A 24,460-nucleotide genomic window follows, 5' to 3' on the forward strand; every position below is an offset into this window, starting at 1 on the left:
CACAATGACCACAACAGTCTAAATAGAAAGAACAAGAACAATGAGAATTGAATGTTGCAAAATTATAATGATCAGCCTTGGACCCAGGGAAGAGATGAGATTGGCTCCTCTTATAGCTCTTTTGAAGAACTTGGGAGGAGACTACATGATAATGGAACAATACATGTCAGTTGTCAGACTTTTTTAATGTGTTGACTGGTTTTGCTGAACTTTTTTCTTCATTATAAGTTATGGTTCTCTGCTAAGTGGATTTAGCAAGAGCAATTAAAATCTGTTTGAAGAGAAATTTGCTCATTCTACCCTCATGGAAAGGATTCTGAGAAAACATCCCATGTGCAGCAGACAGCCAACTTGGAGTTTTATCTGAACTGGTTAGCAAAGCCAAACTTGGCCCCTCTTGATGTAGTCAGGCAGATTTTGTCTGGATTGCCATTATAGCTATCTCTGTATAAAATAAGAACAAAAATATGCACTAATGAGTACAGAATAGAGTCCATCCGAATTCACCAAAGCCCTTTTTATATATATAGTATACAGATAAATTGAAATTTTGGTAAATTGTTTTTTTAATTATACCTTTTATTTACATCATTTTGATTTCCATGAAATTCGGAAGATTTTTTTATATAGGTGAAATCAGCATGAATACTTAGTAATTATACGCATCAAATTCTAAAGGCTTAACTTTGTTTCTCGAAATGTCTGGCTTAATTGGTTTGTTTTAGTTGTTTCATTTTGTGTCATAGGATTAAAAAAAGATGAGCTAATATTTTTAGTAAATATTCTGTGATCTTGGTATTCTTTTTGGCACGGTACAGTGGAAAGACTACTAGATTTAAGAGTCAAGCCTGGATTTGGGGGGCCTCAATTTGTTATAAACTAGGTGTAAGATGGATCTCTTATTGTTTTCTCATTTTTAAAACAATGTTATTCATCTCTTCCCTATCTCACAGAGTTGTTGTGAAGATCAAATGAAGTTATTGCTGTCTGTGAATGTGCTTTGAAAATATGAAGCCAGTTAATACAAAACGATTGGTCTTGTTACTATATTAATGGCATTTAGGTAGTGCAGTGGATAGAGCACTGGGCCTGGGGTCTAGAAGACCTGAGTTCAAATATGGCCTCAGACACTTAATAGTTGTGTGGTCCCAGACAGGTCACTTAACCTTGTTTGCCTCAGTTTCCTCATCTGTAAAATGAGCTAGAGAAGGAAATGGCAAACCATCCTAGTATCTTTGCTAAGAAAACCCCTACTAGGGCCATGAAGAGTTGGACATGACTAAAAATGGCTGGTGACAAACTTGTTTTTTATAAGAAGCTGTCACAGATAAAATACAGGAATAAAGTGAATCAGGAGTTGTTTTTTTGTTTGTTTGTGTTTTTTTCCCCAGAAAATTCCATCCTGAGAACCCATCCCCTTCTTTTTTGTTCATGCTGTTCCTTGGGTCCAGAGTATACACTATTTCTTCCTCTTCTAATCTCTCTGTTGAAATCTTGTTTATCCTTTTAAGACCCAGCTCAAAACACCATTTTTCATGAAGCATGATGCAGTGGGGAGAGGAGGGAGATGGGGAGTACAAGGGAGTGAGAGAGAAAGATGAGAGAAAGGCAGAATGAGGTAGAGAGGAAAGAAAATAAGAGGGAGGGAGAGAAAGCAAGCACTTTAGGTTTGGAGCCAGAAGACTAGGATTCAGACACCTCTGCCATTGTCTGTGGGACCATGGGCAAAAAACACTTCCCCTCTCAGACCCTTAAAGTTTCCTTGTCTGAGGGAGTTAGAGTGATCTCTGAGGTTCCTTACAACTCTTAACTTTCACATCCTTTGATCAGATCATTAGTAGATCATCCTTGGCACTTAGATTGTGCTTCTCTTGTTATTATTTTGTTTTGGGGTCCTGGCCTCCTTTTAATGTCAGTTTCCTCCTCCACTTTGAGTACTTTGAGGACTGGTGATTTTTGGTGGTTTGCTTGCTTTTTCCACTGATGCTATTCAGTTTGTTTTAATAATTATTTCTTTACTGCCTATTATATGCATAGTACTTTTTTTTTACTGTATACTTTTAAAAATATCTCCAGCCCTCAATACAGTGCCTATACTTATAGGTCCTTTATAAATGTTTACTGACTACTTGTGCTGGATACTGGACAAAACAACCAAAAAAAAAAAAAAAACTAATCTCTGCCCTCAGAGAGCTTTAGAATTGAGATTGGAGATGATACACTCTATGCACAAATAAGTATATACATAATTTGAGAAGAGAGAGATTACTCACAAGTAGAAGAGGATCAGGAAAGACTTTATCTAGAAGGTAGCATCAGTGATGAAACTTGAACAAAGCCAGGGATTCCAAGAGGGGATGGTGAAGAAGAAATGCATTTCAATTTGGGTACAATCTGTGTAAATGCAGGTAGGTAGGTGAGGGATGGACATCAGAGACCAAAAAGAGGCCAATTTGTCTGGAATGTAGAATATATATATATATGTATATATATATATATATATATATATATATGTAGAATACCAATGAAGGACATTGATGGGAAACAGTCTAGGTAGGCTGGAAACTTTAATACTTTAAACGAGTTGTTCATCCAAGAGGCAGTAAGGAGCCCCTGAAGAGTTCTGGTTTTCCTAACCCTTCTGCCTCTTTGTATCTGTCTTGGTGAGTTTCTAGGGTTGCAGAGATTCATCACCTGATGGCCAGCTTTCTGCACTCTGACTGACAGATGTGTTCCTTCCATTACTGGGTCTGTATTGAAACTTTTCCTAGCTTATAGACTAGTCATGCCAAAGTTTGTGTTCTAGTGCCACAAACTAAGAATTCATGACCATTCTCTTGCCATGATTCCATGGTGATGCTCAGAGTAGTGGATGCTGCTGGAGGCTTCTCCACATTTAAAGTGGATTTTTTCCTTGTGAAATTCTTTTCCACTTTCAGCCACCTCTTTAGAGCTATTGTCTCTAAAATCTGTAACTACAACCATTTCCTTTTATGTTAATTCCAGTACGTTATTTCTAGCTGCCTTCAGGACTATTTCTAATTGAATTTCTAATGGTTTTCTCAAACTTAGCATGTACAAAACTCATTATCACTTTATTCTTCATCCCCAAAAGTCTCCCCCATCTTTCCTCTTTCTTTTCCATTTTCCATTTTTATTTATATATATCTGTATATGTAAATGTATATATATTGTATATATAAATTTTGGAATTATATGTATTTTTCTCCTTCTTTGCTTTCATCATCTATATTCATTCTGATACCAAGGCTTCTTACTGATTTTTTGTTTGCACTGTCTTTAGTACTACCAGTTTCATTTTCATTGTTACCATTTTATCCCAAGCTATCATCACCTTGGGTCTAGACTATTTCAGTGCCTTCTGGATGCACACCTTTCTACATTCTTTTTTTCCTTCTAAGGCTGACATCTATATAGTGCTTTAACATTTACATCTGAAATTCTTTTGATTCCCCCACAGCAACTCTGAAAGATAGGCAGTACAGATGGTATGGTCAGCATTTTAAAGAGGAAGAAACTGAAATTCATATAAGTTAGTGACTTGCACGTTATTCCATGGACCAGGGGTCTGCAACCTTTTTGGCCGTGAGAGCCATAAAACGCCACATTTTTTAAAATGTAATTTTGTGTACAATATGTTTAACAAGTAAATATGTGCATTTTATGTAAGAATAACACTTTTAAAGTACAATAAGTCTCTGAACTATTTTTAATAACGTTATTATGTGCTAACCAATGATGAATAAAGTACATTAATGTGACTTCTGGTGCTGCGTGGTTTTGCTGATTATTAATCAAAAAACAAGACTTAATGGGGCACTATAGTACTGATATAACTGCACACATACATATAAAACTCCTTTACACTAAGAAAATTGCTGAAATAAAGAAAAATTCAGGGAAGAATACTTTTTCCTCTCCCTCTCTCAAGTCAGGCAACAGGAGAAGAAAAAGCTGCCGGCCTGCTGGTTAAGCCATTTGGCCACATAAATTAAGTAGGAGATCAGGAGATTACAGAAAATAACATGACTTGTATGCAGGTACAGTAATGGGGGAGGAGGGTATCTTTTCATGGAAAACTGGCCAGGACACATCACACACATTTCCTGGTACGGGTGTTTATCAGTGCTGCCTACTCAATCATTCTGTATCAAATGAAACAACTACTGGGGAGAAATGCTTCTCACTAATGAAGCATATGTAAAGATGTAATCTGACTATAGTTCCCCTTTAAGAGCAGGTAGAAAAGTTAAAAACAATCCCACAAATAGGGAGTGCAGACCCCATGAATGCACTGAGATAAAGCCATGTAAATCAGAGGCAGAGGGGTAGAGAATATAGACAAAAGTGATCAATCACTATACAGAACCCCAAGATGTCAGTAATAGGTGTGGAAAGAGTAAAAAGAGGGCAGAAGGAGGAACACACAGCACACCTACCAAGCCGAACTAAAGACCAGGATTTGTCTCGTGTGGCAATATCAACAAGGGAGCCTTCTATCTTAGGAGATAGTCGCGGCACAGAAAGGATAGTGTGATGTATCACATGACGCACGACGCCATGTGTAAACTGTTAGTTACTGTGCCGCGGATGACTTTATGGCTCCTGCAGAAAGAGCCATATCTGGCCCTCAAAAGAGCCAGATATGGCTCGAGAGCCATACATTGCTGACCCCTGCCATAGACTAAGAGGTAAGACTTGAACCCACAGCTCTCCTCAGTCCTATATACTATTCCATTCAGTTTTTTCTACAATCTCTTTTGCAGAGTATAGTTGATTAATCTTTCTAAAATACTACTATTATAGGATCATGGGATTTAGAACTGAAAGGAACTTTAGGGATCATCTAATCCACTCTTTATCTTTCTAGAAGCCTGGCTGTTGTTTTAATGACCATCCGTTACTGCTATTCTCCTTTAATCCACCACCTTTTACATTTGGGGTTTTGTTTCTCATTTTATAGATAAAAGTTGAGTACTAGAGAAAGGAGGTGACTTTCCCAAGGTCACATAGGTAGTGTCAGAGCCATTATTGTAATCCAGGACCTTTTTCTCTAAATTCATCACCTTTGCTCTGTACCACACTGCCTCATTTTATTTCATTTACCCTATTCAAGAAAGCTTAGCAGAAATACTGTGTAAAATTGTATTTCATTGAATTTATATTGAGCATCTCTTTAGTGCCCTCTGTAGGCAATTTGTTGTAACTGTTGAAATGAGCACTCTAAAAATTTCCAACGTGACTTGGGTTCCAGATAAGACATGGGGAATGATTGATCAGTGAGTCTTAATTTTATGCCTACTATTGGATAGTTTCTCCAGTGATTGGAAGCTTAGCAGAAATACTGTGTAAAATTGTATTTCATTGAATTTATATTGAGCATCTCCTCTTTAGTGCCCTCTGTAGGCAATTTGTTGTAACTGTTAGTTATTAAAAGGCATCAAACAGATTTGAAAATATGGATTGGCCTGTTTGCTTTTAATTCTGTGAAAAGGGGAATTTGTTATGTGGGAATTTTACAAGACTGCTTGCTGTTAGGGACTGGTCCTATGATTTCATAAATATGAAGAATTCCCTATAAAAGGAAAATTTACTTTCTTAATGCAGATTAGCATTCTTTACAGCTTCTCTACAATATGAGAGTCTTAATGAGTTGTCTAGAGTAGTAGTTGGCAACCTCTGATTGCCTGTTTTCTGTCCACCTTGAACGCTCTGGATGGTTTTTACATTTTAAAGAACAAAACTTCATTCAGAAAGGTAAAAAACATTCTTAGTCTGGGCAGCAAAACAGTCCATATTTTGCTGACTCCTGCTCTAAAGCACCATGTAGTTAAATGACTTGACCAGGCTGACACAGCTAGGATTATGTCAGAGGCAGAACTTGAATGTAACTCTTTATTTCTAAGATCTGCTCTCCATCTACTGTGCATACTCCTCTGGAAGATATTTTACAGAAGTCTTGGAAAATCTTAAGGTTTCCAGAAGCCATCCTGGATACTAAATACTAAAATGGGTAACATTGCAGAGGTAGTTGATGTCAACCATCTTTCTTTAGTATGGTTCTATCCATTTGAAAATAAGAGGATCTGGTCCCTCATCCACAAGTGGGTTATATGTAATTTATGCAAATTACTGAAAATGCCTTTCACAGACCCAAACATTTTAAGGAAATTCCATGGTTCAATTGAAGACAGAGGGTCAAAATGTGTAACCTGTTGAAATGAGCACTCTGTAAAAATTTCCAACGTGACTTGGGTTCCAGATAAGACATGGGGAATGATTGATCAGTGAGTCTTAATTTCATGCCTACTATTATACCTGGATAGTTTCTCCAGTGATTGGAAGCTCTTTGTCCCCAGCAGTTAGGATAATACTTACCACTTACCTAAGCACTTACTAAAAGCTTATTATCAATTGACGATTTGCTCTGAATACTCCCTTTATGAACATAAATCATCTTCTACATCTTACTGTTCTCTTTAACTACTCATTTGAAGGAAATTTGTATTCATATATTTAAAACTGCTATAGTCCAAGATCCATCCTGCTCCAGAAGGAAGATCTTCAAGATACGGGGCCTTCTCAAGAAGAAGATGGAAGGAACAAGCAGATAACAACACCCTCATGTGAAATCTGGTGTTGGCACTCCTTAAACCCTCTGTCTGATCAAAGCAATACTTTGAAATACTAGGTCTTTATATCTAAAGTGGAATTACTAAAATGATATTGGCAGCTGAAGAACATATTGAAAAGGTGAAACATTCTTTCTGGAATGAGGATGACGGGATATGATTGAAGCCCACAGTGGGGTGTGTGTGTGTGTGTGTGTGTGTGTGTGTGTCTGTCTGTCTGTCTGTCTGTCTGTCTGTTTTGGGTGAACACAGACTATTTCTAAGTATAAGTTAATAGAATTAGGTAGCTCACTTGACACTTGAGGATTTTATGAAAAAAAATGTTTTCTGCATAGAATGTGGTAATGCTTAATAATTTTAACTCAAGGTGATAGCAAAATGAATATATAAATAGATTCCCAATGCATTTATAATCATTCATGAATAATGATTCCAAGGGAGTTATTAAGGGAAAGATGGAGATTTCAGTGGTATCCCCCTTAAGCTTTGCTGTTTGACATCATGGGTGGATTACCATGCATACCTACAGGACATTCTTTCATGCCATTGTAAGAACAAGCAAGTTAGATTTTAAGCCAGTCATATGTGCTTTAAAAGGGGGAAAAAAAAATGAGAAAAAAGATGATTGAAGGTAGATCAACTGTTAAATTGATATTCCTAAAATACAGATCTAATTAGTTATACCCCTGTTCAAAAATCTTTAGTGGTTGTCTTTTGCCTTTAGGATAAAACAGCAAACCCCTTAGCATGACATAGAAAGCCCATTACAAGCTGGCTTTTCTGTCTGATTTTTATGTTACTCTCCCTTGTGTACTTTTGATTCTAGTCGAACAAACCCTCTAGCTATTCACTATATATAACCCTTCCCTCCTTCCTTTTCCTAACTTAAGTGGTTTGCCATGTCTGAAATCAGCTTCTTCCTCACTTCTACCTGACAGAATTGTTAGTTTCTCTTAAAAGCTTAGTGCAGCCTTTGCTGAGCCTCAGTTATTTGCATTCCTCATCCTGAAATTACTTTGTATTTGCTTTGTATTTACTGCTACTGCTAACTCTTGTGTTTTGATTTCCCTCCACTCAGAATGGAAGCTCTTTAAGGGCAGAGGTGAATTATTTTTTATCTTTGTATTCCTCCAGCTTAGCAAGTGCCTTCCACTGAGTAGACTTGTATTAATAACAAATTTTTATTGAATTAAATTGAATGGAAACCTCAAATTATAAAGCAGAAATACAAAAATACACACAATGATAAACTTACTGATATTCTCTTTGTTTTATTTCTCACCCTTCTTTTACATTCCCTATTTTTTAAACTTTTCTTCTCTATTTAAAGACAGTTGTGGAGTTCTGTTTCCACTTTTACATCTATTCCACTCTTTATCTTTCCAGAAGCCTGGCTGTTGTTGTTTTAATGACCATCCCTTACTGCTGTTCTTCTTTAATCCACCACCTTTTACATTTGGGATTTTGTTACTCTTCAGAACCAAAATGGACACTTCTTGCTTTATTTCCTCTTCCTTCAAACTTTTACTTGTTCATTTTCTAGTTTGCAGCAGCTAAGCCAAGAGGAACAGATTTCTCTGGCAGGAGGAAAAAAGATAGTAAAGGGCCACACAATAGCAAAGTAAAAAAAAAAAAATGCAGTTGAGTTAAAATTTGGGATAGATGCCTGGGAGACCAAGGTAAAAGTTAACTCATCTTTTTTTAAGTTGACAGCAATCCTAAATTTAAAATACTATGGTTAATGTCAGAAAATATACTTCATTTTCTTATTATGGCTAGTTAATGGGGAAAAAACATTTTTTAAAGGCTGGGAGATACAGGGAAAGAAAAGGCAGAAGGGGGGGAAAGATGGGGAGAAATTAATCTGCCTACCAGCCTGAGAAAAGGTCTTGGTGACATTTGAGAAATGATCAAAGCATTTGGATCTGTAGGAATTGCCTAACCTTGATTTTCTAAGATATCAATGTTGCCTCATTTCAGTAGGTTGGGGCTGTCTATAGGATCTCATTGGTCTGAGTGTATGAAAACTTAATTTTTTGTTTTAATTGATCTCTAGCAGGGACTAAAGAGAACTAGCTTAGAAGAAATAAGTCTCCAGGAATAAAAATAGTTCAGAAGTTTTTTGTAAATTAATTTTACTTAATATTTAGATCAGGTGTGTTATTCCATAGGCACTATATTTTAAAGATGAATTTATAGCTTTATCTGGATGAAGTGTTTTCAAATTATTAAGTAATTTAACTTCATACTCTTTTCAAGTGTCAAAATGACAAGTCTTTGAGAGATTTTTGGTGCATTTCATTGCCTTATACAATGTTATATTTGCTTGAGAATTATACAATTCTAGGGCATGATGTCCTTAAGTCAAGAATTTGCACAAATCATTAATAAGTAATCTCACTTTTAAAGACTTAAAAGGAGAGCATAGTACCTTTTTTTTGCATCTTGTTCTGTCACTGTCATGAAATTCTTTATATCTAATTTAAGATCTTATTGTTGCAGCTTAAGCCCCCTTCCTTCTTACTTTATCATCTCTGAAGATAGGAAACAGGTAGTCGTCATCTTCTCTTTACATCCTTTCTTTACCTGAGGATTAAAATGTCACCTTAAAGCTTTGAGACCAAGACTGATTCTGTGGTTAAATTTGATAAATCCCAAAGTCTCCTAAATCTTGATGTACAGGAGATTCTGTATAATATTGAGTAATTAGCTCTGCTGCCAGCTTGTTACATTTCTTTTCCAATATACCCTGTTAAAGAAAACCAAAATTTGGATCACTGGAGAGTTGCTTCCATGCTTTTCATACATTACAATTTATTCTTTCACTGTTAACCCAGGGGGATAGAAACTCAAGATACTAAATACATCTCTTTTGGGGGTGATAGATTCTGGGATTAATTAAATTACTTACCCAAACTTTTTGATTGATCCTCTCAGGAATGCTGGACCCATCTCTTGAAATTACTTGTTCTACTTAGTCATCAGGCCAAACTCCCATCAAGACTTGCTTTCATAGACTGCTGCATGTTTCTACAGGCTCTTAGCACTTATCCCCATACTGGATGAGATCCTGTATCATTTCCTGGCACGGAATTCTGATGGTTGTGTTCTAAAGCTATGGCAAGGCAATACTGAAACTTTTACGCATCAAGTATTTTGATCTGAATGTCTTAATGCTTCATGGCCTCTGCTTTGAGTCCTTTTGAAGAGAAGGGGAGAATCCTTTTAGTCTTTTGCAGAATATACTGATTCTTTTTAGAAAGTTTCATGGATTCATGAGTTGATTGCTTTGTTTGCAATTTAGGCCCCTAGAACCTAGATTACACCCATTCTTTTAGTCTTTCAGTGGGGTTTTCCAAGAAATGTAACCTCTCCTCCTGCCTAAATCCCTTTTCTGTTAAGACCAATTTACAAGTATTTGGCAATCAAAAATTCTGTGTACTTTGTACTCCTGCCTTTCCAATAAGAATAGATGTGTAGGGGGCAGCTGGGTAGCTCAGTGGATTGAGAGTTGGACCTAGAGATGGGAGGTCCTAGGTTCAAATCCGGCCTCAGACACTTCCCAGCTATGTGACCCTGGGCAAGTCACTTGACCTCTATTGCCCACCCTTACCACTCTTCCATCTATGAGCCAATACACAGAAGTTAAGGGTTTAAAAAAAAAAAAGAATAGATGTGTAAAGTTGCCACTACATGGATCAGAATTTGGAAGACTACAATGTGTTGACATATGTTATAGAGAATTTTATATGTTAAAGAGTTTTATGTGTAAAGAGAGTTTTTCTTCATCTCTCCCTCTGTCTCTTTAAGAGGCAAGGGAGCAAGTAACATTTTGCAGTAAGAGTCAATTAACTGCAGGGTAACCGACAACCTGCTGAAACTTCTGTTACCTAGGAGGAGAAGTGGATACATAGGAGAAAGTGACAGTTGGAAGGGACTTTTGTCTCTGGGTCCCTTGGAGAGAGGAGTGACAGGCTCTCTCACTGAGACTGACAGTTTTTTCTAACTGACATAGAGAAACAGATTTTAAGGCCTTAACAGCCTTATTGATTAGTGATTAGCAGGAAGTTAGATAGTGGGTAAATTATTAGATATTCAGTATAGAGAAGTTTAGGCTTGGCCTTGGCCTTGGCAGAAGATCCTTGAAGGCTGATAGATTTAGGGTTTTTTAGAGAATTTTGGTTAGGATTGAGGTCTTAGGTATAGTTATAAGCTATTATAAGATTATTCTCACTTTCCTCCTTTCTATTTCCTATCCGAACTTTCCTAAAAATAAACTAAGTGTTTTGCGTTTACCAAACTGCTCTCCTGACCTTTGGTTTAAACTCCTACCAAAAAATTTTAACCCTTCACACCTGGACCATGATTCCAGAAGAAGGAACTCGATGAATATGGGTTTACTAGTTGGTGGTAAAAATTCCTGAATCACCAGCTACTAGGCCTTTATGTCCAGATATGAATTTAATTTATGGAGTAAGGTCCCTGAGTTCTCCTCTTTCCTTCCACAGGGCAAGCAGGAGGACTTCAAGACGACAATTCTGGAGGGTATGGAGACGGCCAAGCATCAGGTGAGGGTGGCATTTGATGCTTGCCACTTTATAGCAAGAGCCGCCAGGTCAGGGATTGATGCTTGCAAGTGTGTATGGCTATGGGTTTTCAGATCTTAGCAAGAGGTACAAGAGAAACATAATGACCTACAGAGCAGGATGGGGGTCACTTAGAATTATAAGAAAAAAGATAGTGTAGCTAAGACAGAAGAAAATCCTAAGGCCGATCTCTCAACCCTCCACTATTCTTCATTGTTTTAAGGAGATTGTTGGTCCTTCTTCCCTAGAGCCTTTCCAGTAATACTAAATATTGCATTAAACTTACATATTTAGGAGTCCTGGGACCTTAAAAACAACCACCACCAGAAACCAAAAATTCCACATGGTTGTCAAAAGCAGGAAAAATTGCAGGTTTGGACATCTTAACTTATGAGAGAGGTAGTCTAGTATTTAGTTGGAGGATTAATTATGAAGTGTCACTGTAATTGACTGCTCATTTCATGACATTAGGTACTCATGCTAAACAAGTATCACATGACATTATTTGCATTGTCTAAACATTTGCTTCTTGCTTGCTTAAAAATGGCTTCCAAAAGAACTCAATCAGTAATTCTCCTCTTCCTTTCAGACCAAAGCAGTATGAGAATCCTACTACCAGGGTAGGTAGTAGAGGCTTTAAGGTGAAAGATCCATGGGCCTACCACTTGGAACAATTAGCTTTTGCTGCATTGTCTTATCCAATATAGCATCTTTAAAAGTTTGTCCTTTTCCTTTCCAAAGTATTTTATGTATTCCAGTTCCTGTGAATATTGATACTTCTACAGAACTTAGATTATTTAAAATTTCAGAGCTTGTCATTTGGTAGTTATTCTGCTCTCAGATTGTTTGTTAAATGTTATTACATTTAAATAATTTGTGGGAGTTTGTGTTTTACTCTCTCTAATCAAAGATAAGTACACTTAAGGGATCTGTGATTTTGTTGGTGTGGGTACTCCCTCCACTGGCACAGATGACAGCTCATTAGGTGGTCTTCAAGAATTAACCTCCGCTTGAAAAAATTCATCACCTTGTAGCCAACCTGGTGATGTACCTCTATGAACTTAGCTGGGCTGGTTCTTGGACATCAGGCATTATGTTTGTCATCGTGCCATTATTGACAGCTTTCCTGGGATGATAGGACTTGCCAGAGCTTATACTCTGCTGCCTTGGCCTTTGAGAACCACACACTTTGTTGAGGCATCAGAAGAGGAATCTACAATGGAGGAAGAGCAGAGAAAAAGGTTTAGAAATAGTAAGACAACCAGCCACATGCTCTCTATGATGTTGAATTAGACTTCAACTTCTTCATAGATGATCTCAAAGCTCTGAAGGTTGTTAGTCATCTAAGTTCTTGATTTTATCTTGTGGAAATTAAAATACCTTTTCATAAAGTCTGCATTGATGGCAAATAGATCTACCAGAATGGTTAGTATTGAAAATATTTTAAATGAGGTCTTTGTGGTATTGGGGATCAACAATGGTCCTTTGGGTCACCATTAAATACTTAAAAGTTATTACATTCATGAGTATGCATAGTTTATAAGAAATCAAACAAATGATCGGATAACTGAGGGAAACTAATTAATTTGGTGCTACTGTTCCATTAACATGAAAATGTGAGTTTTCAGGTTTTGGCTGTAATGGTAATAGTTGTTTTGAGTCATCCACAATTCTTATCTGATCTCCCTAATTTCCAGAGGCTTGCATTTATGTGATGGCCATCCATTGTGGAAGACACTGTTGCCAGTAACTGTGGTTTTTTTTTTTTTTCCTACATGAAGTTTAACTAGTACTTTGGGGTATCCAAGAAGCCCAGGCCATCTAATTAGCACCCTACTTTTAAGTTAAACTCATTAAGTGGCCCAGAATATTTCCAAAATGGCATTTGTAAATGAGCATCAAGTTATATAAATTATAGAATCATTGCACTTAGAGCAAGGAGAACTTGAAGGGTTTTTGATACATCCTCTTCTTTTAAGGGAAGTTGGCAATATCCCCATTTTATAGTTGAAGCAGTTGAGGCTTAGAGAGAGACTAGGTTCTCATTTTAAGGACTTATCCAAGGCCACACACTAAAAATGATGTTACCTGGGCTCCAAGGCTGGAGCTTCTCCTGGGTTATTGAAAAGTACAAAGGATGTTTGTTACCTAAATAGGAAAAATTCAAATACGTATAAGAAGTTTTTTTTTTGTTTTGTTTTGTTTTTAATTTTAAGGGCTGGTTTGGTCTGCCTTCAGGTATATTTAAGTAAATGTCCTTTAATACTTGAATGGTTAAAATATCTACATACAGATTTTTAATGCCACTGATGAGCTTGAAATCTGCCTTCAGCCCATTATCTACTTTAAAATACAAAAGATGCTAGCTGCATCTCATGAGAAGCTAGAAGGACAAGAGATTCAAGGGAGTAGCAGAACCCATTTTGTTTTTCCTACCTTGTTAGCCTAGCTATCAGCAAAAAACTTAATTATTCATCTGAATATTTGGTTATTCTTCCTACTTGGAAAAGGTGAGAACTGAACAATAAAAGAGGCTCCAGTTTTCTGATCATGGGCGGAATCTGAAAGGATTATTAGGCATCATTATTTTGCTTTAAATGTCATAAATTTCTAGAATGCTCATATGAAAGCATATTTCAGAGCCAAGTGTTAATACTTTAATATGGCCTTTATCACTGCTTACCTGTGATAGAATGAATGCTAGAACTGGAAAGTACCTTAGAAAGTAGAATATTAGAACTAGAAGGGCTACCTAGTTCAACCTTGTGATTTTTAGTAAGGATAATTTTATAGGCAGCTAGGTGGCACAGTGGATAGAGTCCTAGCCTTGGAATCAAGAAAACGTGAGTCCAAATCCAGCTTCTGGCACTTAGCAACCCTGTGACCCCTAGCAAGTCACTTGACCTCTCTCAGCCTCAGTTTCCTAATCTGTAAAATGGAGATAATAACAGCACAGGGTTGTTGTGAGGATGAGATGACATGTAAATTGCTTTTCAAACCCTAAGGGGCTAATAATAAACAAGTTATTTTTATAGTTATCATCCTCTTTAAAGGCTTAGCCCCAGAAAGTCTTTAAGCATAAATGAGGTAGGTTGTCTGAGATGGTATATATTGCCTCACTTTCAAGACATCCTACAGTATAGGTTAGATCTGGGCTTCTAAACTACAACTTTATTCTTTAATTGCTCTTTGCTTTTCTATAAACCAAATTACAGGAAATGGATGGCTGGGCAATGTTGTTAAGATAATTTTGCATTTTGAAAATCCGTCTTGCAGTTTTTAAACTGACAATACATTTGCAAAACATTCATATGTGCTCATTTAGGTGCTGTGTAGAATGATAGAAATAGAGAAGGATCTTGCCACAGCTGATTTGTAACTTTTTCAAACCATCTTTAATAAATATCTTTTACTAAAGATATTTTGAATGTAATTTATGGTCAAGAATTAGTTGTAGAATAAATGGTGTGGGGTTTTTGTTTTTGGGGGGAAGGGGCCAGGAAACCACCATTTGTTTTTCTATTATTCAGCCAGTTATAAGCATTTATTAAACTCTTTATCATGTTAGGTATTGTGCTAAGTGCTGGGGGTACAAAAAAAAGTGGGGGAAAAACAGTCCAATCTGTGCCTTCCAGAAGTTCACGTTCCAATGCTTGTCTTATTTATGTGGTTTATTTCACAAATATATTGGCAGTAAGAGACTCATGTCTAGTTCATTTTCCTGAGATATTCTCTGTATTCTGTTGCTTTCCAGTGCTAAAGCTGTATAACTTCATTTTCTAAAGAACTTCACTTTTAGTCAAGATTTTTCCCTTTTGACGTATATTTAGCCTTTCTTCTTTCTCTCATTTTGGTTTATTTTTCATGTTATTCTTGTTTTAAAAGTATCTCTTTGATTTCCACAATCTATTTCTACTATCTTTTTAGATTCATATTTCTATTTATTACTTAAGGAATGACCCTCCTTGTGGTCCTTAATCATTTAGGATATCCCTAGGGGTGTCCAGCTTACTAATATGGTACCCAAATGGGAGCCAATAGTTAGTGACCTCTACTAGTGCTGTGAAAAGAGGGCTTGTTTTCTTTTTCAGGGTATGGTATTTCTTGAGTATGCAACCTCGCTAGCATCTTACCCTCCTATTGCATAGTTAGATTTGCTTGGCCTCTTTGGACCTTTGTTGTTTTCCATTGACCATCTGTATTGAATTCCCACTCTTTGCCCCATGCCTCCAAAGTAGTTTATCAGCATGTTTCTTAACTAAATCTCTTCTTCTCTTCCTCTTCCCCCAAAAAACTTGCTTGCTCCTTTTGAAACAATATTGCTTCCGCTCCTTGATGTTTGCAGCTCAACTTTTGTTGGCTTTAAAAGATTAAAAGATCAAAATATGTCTGGTTTCACTTCAGAGCCTCTTGTTTCAATGTCCTCTTTTGTTACTTATGCACAATTACTTTAATATCACTTAGCCTTTTGGCTACAACCAAGTACATTTTAAAAGTGTCTTTTTAAAAGCTTTTAAATCATTCTTAATTTGTATGTCAAGTTATAGTTTCCGCTTGCTTAAATTATTCAAGCATCTTCTGAAATCAGTGTTTTCCTTGAACCCCTCTGGCTTATGTCCTACAATAGAAGAATATAATAATTTTGACTAGAAATAATAAATTCCTTGGTTCTTTTTCTACTGCTCCTTGTATAGTAATACTCTCACTCCCTGCCTTGATTGAGTTATATGGGAGCTGATGGCTGGCTCCTAGAATGAAAACCTAGAATGCTCTTTGTCTTCCACGCTAAAAACTAACTGATCATGAGGCATGCAATATAATAGCTGCTTAAATTTTCACTGCAGATTCTTTGCCTATTCTCTCCTACTGAGTTAGCGTACTTTCTCTTTATTCTGGTCTTTTCTCTTTGGAGTTTGCTATTTGCTGGCAGTATCTCTAACACCAATGAGAGAAGAACTTGATGTAATGTTAGAAGTTTGGTTCTCCATGGAAAAGTTTTCTAAAAAAATAAAGTATTTAAATAAAAAAAAAAAAGAAGTTTGGTTCAGAACTCATAGATCTTGTCGTTCCCCTCCCCCCTCCCCTTTAGAGACAACTATTGTAACTTGGCCTCATTTTGTGGTAGCTTATAAAATATTAGTTAAGTACTCACATCTAAATATTTTTGTAGTCTCTATTATATGTAAGTAAATCTTAAAACAGTGCTAGAATTCTAAGAAACTTTCTGTTCTATAAACAGATTTTAAAAGTTAAAGGAAACTATATAGGCTGTATCAGAGAGCTTTATTGAATTCCTTACCCAGAGAAGGAGTTTGAGAAATAATCATTGTCTTCTAGCATTGTGCCCCTTTGCATGCTTTCTAGAATTCTCTTGCTCTGTTTGTTAGGTGTGGAGGGTGCAGCTTTCCAGAGCAGACTCCCTCATGATCGGATGACATCACAAGAAGCTGCCTGTTTCCCTGATATTATTAGTGGGCCACAGCAAACCCAGAAGGTTTTTCTTTTCATCAGGAACCGCACAGTAAGTTCTGAAGTTTTTAATTAGAAAAGAATAGAAGGCGCTTCTCTCTCTCTCTCTCTCTCTCTCTCTCTCTCTCTCTCATACACATACACACACACACACACACCTTTATTAGCCAGGTTCAGGGTAAAAAGTAACATTTGAAACTTTTCCTGACTTGGCATTGGTTTAAAATTAATCTTACATATTGCCTTGTGTAGTCACACATTTAGCAACTTTGAATCCTAGTATTTACTATACTTTTTTTTTTTTTTTTACTACTGGGAGTGACATTATTAAAGAATATCTATTTTAATCCTCCTATTTTATAGATGAGAAAACTGAGGCCCAGAGAGTGACTTGCTCATAGTCTTCTGGGAAAGTATTTCTAATGGGCCAATATCAATATCTAAAACCCACTGTTACAGGCAGCCATTCTATCCAAGACTACAGTGTGGTGGTTAGGTTGCAAAATAATAATTTTAATGTTGTAGCTCCATCTTTCTGGTAAGTATGTCAGGATGCCAATTTGGAGTCACTTAAATGCCCTCTGTCAGCAAAGAGATTACCTTTAACCCCTTATTTGGCTATGCCACATAAAAGCATATTCTCCTTTGTGGCCTAATTCAGAACAGAAAGTGGTTGGAATGTGATTTACTCCTGGATCCTTGCTTCCTTCCTCAAATTCTCCACACTAGCAGTAAGAAACAGAATTCTCTACTTTGCTGACATATTTGGGGGGAAATGTTCCTTATATTTTAAATTGGAAATCACAATATGTTTTCCTATCAAAAGAATGTCATAAATAGAGGTTAGATATATTTGAAATACTACTATAAGCACCATTGACATGGGACCTTAATCATAACTAAAACCTAAGAGAGAAAAATCTGGCATATTAAATAGTGTTGAAATAAGACGCTAGGCAACTTAGGTTCAGGTGTCATTTTTTTGACATTTACATACTCATGTAATCATGGAGTTACTTAACCTTAATGAGAGCTAAACATCTCTCTTTGATTATTAGTTCCAGATTTGTTTTTTAATTTGTTTTGTAGACTTGCAACACCTTAAAAAAAAATCTTCCCTTCCTTAGAATCAATACTCTGTATTGAGAAGAGTGGTAAGGATTAGGCAATGGGGGTTAAGTGACTTGCCCAGGGTCACACAGCTAGGAAGTGTCTGAGATCAGGTTTGAACCCAGGACCTCCCATCTCTAGGCCTGGCTCTCAATCTACTGAGTTACCCAGCTGCCCCCATTGCAACACCTTTTTAAAACAAAATTTTTACTGACTATCTTCTGTGCAGTTCTTTGTAATTGGTGTCAGACCTTTTTGTATCTGTCCAATGGAAAAGAATTTTGTAGTGTAGCTTCTTATGTATGTATGTAGCACAACATCAGATGCCTCATTTCAAGCTGCTTGTTCTGAGCGCCTTGCCTTTGGCCCAAACTTTGCCCATCCTACCTCCAATCTTCTGGCCCATCACTTAAATTCACTTTATTTCCTCTCTGTTACTGCTTCAACCTCACTTACCTTTTTTCTCAGACCTAAATCACCTGTGTAACTTAAACTCACAACTTTCAGAAAGGTATAGGTGAAAAAGCCAATGTTCCTGGAGGAAGTCACTTTATTTCTGACCTTCAGTTTCCATTTCTATAAGATATGGATAATAAATATACTACCTACTTTGTAGGGTTGTTATTTTTTAGATATTTTATTATTTATTATTTTATTATTTTTTATATATTTTAAAGTTTGTAGAGCAATATATGAGGTGGATACTTTTAGACCATAGCCACCTCTATACAGTTTTTAAGAGAGGGCAGAGAAACCTGTTCACATATTATCCCTGGGCATTCTAGATATATTGTTGCCAAAGTATCTCTACTTGATAGGACTCGTATTAGAAGGACAAAGGCCATTGTGTTGGACAATAGCCCTAGTTTGCTTAGTAGGTGACAGAAGGGCTCCCACAACAAAGGCCGAAAATTAAGATATAGGGATTTAAAGGATGTATATTTTTGGTCTTTGTGTATTGCCATGTCATATTAAATTGTTGTATAAATTGTATTATTTTAAATGCAGTTGCAGTTGTGGTTGGACAATCCAAAAATTCAATTGACGTTTGAGGCAACTCTGCAGCAGTTGGAAGCACCTTATAACAGTAAGTAGGCTAATTTGCAAAAGTCTGTATTATTATTGCATTTTGTTGGGTTCCATTGAAAGTAATTGCTTCCACTTGAGAATCACTGTGTAGCAGATTAATAGTTGTTATTTTAGAAACAGTTATCCACCAAGATGGACTGGGAACAATCATTTTTCCTATTTTTATTTTTTCATTTCCTTAATGGGATCAGGGGCTCCACTTACTCGCGGAGAAGAGGTTATGCCACCTCTACAACTGACATCTCTAGGATATTCTTAGAAACAAAATTTTTTTGATTCTCCTTGGAGTTTTAAGTTCATTGAGAATATCAAAAAAATTTCAGGCATTTTGATTTTTGCTCTATTAATAATGTGGAAATAAGTCTTGGTCAGTGATACATGTAAAACCCCGTGGAATTTCATGTTGGCTGGGAGAGGGGGAGGGAAGAGAGGAAGGAAAGAACATGCATCATGTAACCATGGAAAAACAACCTCAAATAAATAAATAAATGGATTTTTTTAAGGGCTTAAGAAGACCATAGTATCAAGGACTCATATTCTGTCCATATTAGACCACATGGAGAACATTGTGTTCAACTCATGACACCACATTTTAGGAAGGGCGCAAATTAAGTCACAACATCCAGAGGAGGATAAGCTGGGATATGAAGGGCCTCACCTTCATGTTTTCTAAAGATTGGCTGAAACAACTGGGGATGTTTAGACTGAAGAAAAGAAGACTTAAGATAACTTAGGATGGGCTGTCTTTAATTACGGAGAAAGAGGAATTCGATGCTTCAGTTGAACCAGCAGATAGAAGTTGCAAAGAAGCAACTTTAGATTAAATAAAAGGAAAAATTAATTAATAGAGAGATCCATGGAACCATGGAAGACTGTGGAACAAGCTAGACAAGAGAATCAAAAACAATGGAACTCAGAAGCCCAGTATTTGATAGACAAGAAAATAAAAATACTTAGAAAAAAATTCCCTATTTGATTTTAAAAAACAACCTACTGAGGGGGCAGCTGGGTAGCTCAGTGGAGTGAGAGCCAGGCCTAGAGACAGGAGGTCCTAAGTTCAAATCCGGCCTCAGACACTTCCCAGCTGTGTGACCCTGGGCAAGTTACTTGACCCCCATTGCCTACCCTTACCAATCTTCCATCAAGGAACTAATACACAGAAGTTAAGGGTTTAAAAAAAAAAAACCTACTGGGAAAACTGGAAAGCAATGTAGCAGAAATTAGGCTTAGATCAACACTTTACACCACATTCCACAATTCATTCTTTTTTTTTTTTTTTTTTTAAACCCTTACCTTCCGTCTTGGAGTCAATACTGTGTATTGGCTCCAAAGCAGAAGAGTGGTAAGGGTAGGCAATGGGGAACAAGTGACTTGCCCAGGGTCACACAGCTGAGAAGTGTCTGAGGCCAGATTTGAACCTAGGACCTCCCGTCTCTAGGCCTGGCTCTCAATCCACTGAGCTACCCACCTGCCCCCCCTCCACAATTCATTCTTAATGGATACTTGACCTTAATGTTAAAGATCAGACTTTACTTACAATAATGTTAACTAATATATAGGGGTGTGTGTTGTAAGGGGGGGAAAAGGGCTTTGGGGTTCAATATACTAAAAGATGGTCGCCAAGGGAATTCTCCCCAATTTAGGAATAACCTCAAGTCAAAATTGACTTTATGGAAGTTTATTTACAATTGAGAAAAGAGAGGAAATAAGGAAATAAGAATCTAACACAGTAGGTAAATTACTATGATCCTCCAATTAATCCAGGTAGATCTAATTAACCCTCAGTCAAGAGTCAGAGGGCCAGAGGCCAGAGTCTATTAAGGAAGTTCCTTAAGAGAAGTTCAGGAAGATTCAGTCAGTCTTTAAATTCACCACTTCCACAGACCAGAAGAGCTAAAAGACCTCCTTCACCAGCCACCCTCTTCACCAGAACCACCTCTCACTCATTGAACTCCCTCTTTTTAAAGGGGTCACTCATGCGTCACTTCCTGTGCCTCCCTCCTACTTTGCATGTCCAATCATAAAAGACGCTTCTCATAGGACTGCCTAGGGGGCAGTCAGTTGACTCTGATTTGTCACCCACTCCAGCACACTGGGGTTAAGGATCTCCCAGAATTGGAGGTGCTCTCACCTTTGGTGATTAAATTTAAAGATGGGCAGTGTAGACTTAATGTAATTATGAGAGAGAGAGAGAGAGAGAGAGAGAGAGAGAGAGAGAGAGCACGCGAGCACGCCAGCTCTCAGAGAAGGGGGAGGATACTAGGGGAAATTATGGTGATGTAAAAAAAAAATCTCAATAAAAACTTACTTGAAAAATACATGTAAAAAAATTCCTAGCAATTAAAGCTTACCCAAAAGTGGAATGGATACTTTAGGTGAAAGTTAGTAGGCTCCCCCTCATGAGAGGTCATCAAACAAAAGTTGCTACATTGTTGAGGGGATTCTTATTCAGATATAAGTTGGAGTATTTTGTGATTTTGAATCAAGAAAGGAATATAAAATTCAATTTTGACTTGTTCCTTCTTTAGGTGATACTGTTCTTGTTCACAGAGTTCACAGTTACTTAGAACGTCATGGTCTTATCAACTTTGGCATCTATAAGAGAATAAAGCCCCTACCAGGTAAGAAACCATCAAGTTATAATGAAATTGAATTTATCACTTGTTTAGACAGTTTTTTCATATCAGTATTTTAATCCATGCTTTGAGACAAAATAATTTGTGTTATGCAACCTTTTTTCCTATATATCAGTGATTTCCAAAGTGGGCGACACAGGTGCATTTGGGGGTGGTGAATAACTGTAAGGGGGCGGTGATAGTATATGACAGGGGGTGCTAAGTAATGTTTTTTTTGGAAAGGGGGAGGTAGGCCAAAAAAGTTTGGAAACCACTGCTACATATCTTTGGATTTTGTGGGAAATATCAGAGAAACTTCTGGGATATTTAATTCACACAGGTCATTTTGAATTGAAAGCACATAAATTTTCTTTGTATGTTTGAGGCTTTTTTGCTTTTGTAGGAATTTTAAATTCTTACTGTCTAGACTTCTAGTTTAATATATATCACAATGGTAATGTTTTTCCTAAATTTAGAGGAATCAAGTTAAATTCAGAAATTTTAGGTGGAAATCACCTAAGGAGTACCTGTTTTAGATTTTGTAACTAACAAATTATTTTTCTGACCCTTTCTCATTTGTAAGATTTTTTATAATATTTGTCAGATGCCCAGCAGCTAGAAAGCTTTTTGAGGATTGATACATCTTCAGTGTACATGAAACTGTTCAGTAAAAACCAAGCCATAATATTTCATGGTTACACAAACTAAAGTTAAAGAAAATACTATGTGGAAATTTCCAAGTTTATATATAGTGCACTTGGAAATCAGGGATGAGCTTACATCTCAGCACTCTGCCTACAGTTAGTTGTGCAACCATGTGCAAGACTCCTCTTAATTCCCTGAACTTTAGTTTCTTCATCTGCAAAAAGCTTTTTAAACTGGCACTGTGTAGCTGTGAGGAATTGTTTTCCCACTTGTCTCTATTTGCATTAGTGTAGGAAAAATGCTTTTTTTTTTTTTAAATTTTAAATTAATCCAAAAAACATTTCTGGAACACTATGTACAAGATACTTTGCTTGGCTCTAGGGATTCCATAGTCAAAAAAGGAAACAAAATGACAGCTGCTATATATTGTTGGATCATTTATGAAAATAATACATCATCCTTTTAAAGGAACAGATTCCAAAGAACATAAAAAGGATCTTAGGTACATTAATATCAATAAAACTGTTAAATAAGGTGAGACAAGCAAACCCCTTTAGAAGGAAGATTTTGGTACTAAGAGGAAGGGAAAGAAAGAAATCTTAAATTTGGAATGACTAGTATAGAAAAATAAAAGACCAAAAAAACCCAAAAAACCAACCACCCTTTTTTTTTAACTCTTTAGTAATAACTGTTCACTGCTTCTCTCCTCTCCCCCTTCTCTATTTTATTTGCTACAGCAAATGTTTCTGGGTAAAGGATACAGGGATAAATGTTGGAAATTAAGATAATTTTCTCACAAATTTTCAAAAAGATAAATACAATTTAAAGTAATGCCATATACAATATAATATGAAGCAGCACTCAGAATGCATTTTTCTTCTGTGGTTCTAGCCCTAAGGAAGCGAATGATTCTTTAAGGAAGCGAATGATTCTTTTTAATTATTGTGATATTTTGCATTCTATTATAATATTTAGAAATTAATTTTTAGTATTTTTTTGGTATGTATAGAGGAAAGATTTTTTTGTAAAGTGTGTCTATTTATGTATGTGTGTACACACTAAAATCATAAAGCATATAAATTATCTCTTCTAAAGGGTTAAAAAAAGCTTTGTCGATGTCATTTCTTTTTACTTCATTGTCATTTCCAAATATAAGATTTCTTTTCTTCCTCTCCCCTTAGTATCAGACCCTACCCCTATTGGAGTTTTTCATGTCTCACATAAATAGCTTTATCAATGAACCAAAGATCATTTTTATGGTTTTTTTTTTAGCATCTGTCCCTTTAAAAGGATGATGCATCATTCCCATAAGTAATCCAACAATAATATCAACTATCCTTTTGTTTTATTTTTTTGCTTACCCTAGGGTCTAGGACATAATGTTTCATAAATGCTTCTGGATTGAAAAACAATGGAAATGTGTATACATGAGCACTTAATCAGAAGCCTTTCCTGTTTTGTATGGCTAAATAACAGGATTAATGTTTTGCATGTGGCTAATCCTGTTTTTCTATTGACTTTGATGATAGAGTTGTATATGTCACTTCTTATATTAAATAAAATAATATTTAAGAATACAACAGCTCTTTTAAAGTCCCTTAAAGCTTAAAGTGATCATTTTCAGGTGAGAGAGTACAAAACTTCCCAGCACTTGAGGCAGCTGGGATTCTAGCCCTAGTTTGGCCTCCTTGGCCTTGTTGCCATCTGCCTCTCCCTCGCTTCATTTGCCAAATCTGAGGGAGAGCCCTAGTAGTCTCTTCCAGTCCTAAGATTCTTTGACAAAATATTAATAAAATTTGTTCTAAAATAGGTACAGGTGCATTTTTTTTTATATTTGAAGCAATAACTTTGAAGGGTTTACTCGGAGGGCAAGGTAATTTAGCCAAATAAACTGAATCTAAATTGTTTTCCTGCAAAACTATCTCCCTCTCTTCATTCTCTAAGATACTTTGGCTCCCACTCTGTTCCTTATTAGGCCCTTACAAGATTAATGTTGGAATGACAACTCCTTAATCTTTGAAAAAGCTTATGAATGCTTTTTTGCCAGATGAGAACTGAAAAAAATCTGCAAAATCAGTATTCAGTTAATATGAACTAGTTATGAGTGCCTGACACGGAGCTTAAAAATTTTATGTGTTTATAAGTCTCAGTCTCTACAACTTTGCTTTTCACTATTATATTTAAAGGATTCATTGTCTCTTTTGAAAATAGTTGTTTGAACAGTAAATAAGAGTTTTAGGGCTGGAAAGGATTTTAGAAGTCATCAAATCTAGTACCCTCTAGTTTATAAAGA

At 36.4% G+C, this 24,460-nt stretch overlaps 1 protein-coding gene across 1 annotated transcript in view; it reads left to right on the forward strand.

The window, feature by feature from the left end:
- Positions 1-24,460, forward strand: part of KDM1A (lysine demethylase 1A) — a 104,336-nt gene that overhangs the window by 31,333 nt on the left and 48,543 nt on the right. The window contains exons 3-6 of the mRNA XM_044668719.1: positions 11,162-11,221; positions 16,627-16,760; positions 18,827-18,905; positions 21,436-21,528. Coding sequence (XP_044524654.1) covers positions 11,162-11,221; positions 16,627-16,760; positions 18,827-18,905; positions 21,436-21,528 — 366 coding nt within the window. The remainder of the gene's footprint in view (positions 1-11,161; positions 11,222-16,626; positions 16,761-18,826; positions 18,906-21,435; positions 21,529-24,460) is intronic.

This window comes from Gracilinanus agilis, chromosome 3, assembly GCF_016433145.1.
Source record: "Gracilinanus agilis isolate LMUSP501 chromosome 3, AgileGrace, whole genome shotgun sequence".
In the NCBI taxonomy this organism is placed as follows: domain Eukaryota; kingdom Metazoa; phylum Chordata; class Mammalia; order Didelphimorphia; family Didelphidae; genus Gracilinanus; species Gracilinanus agilis.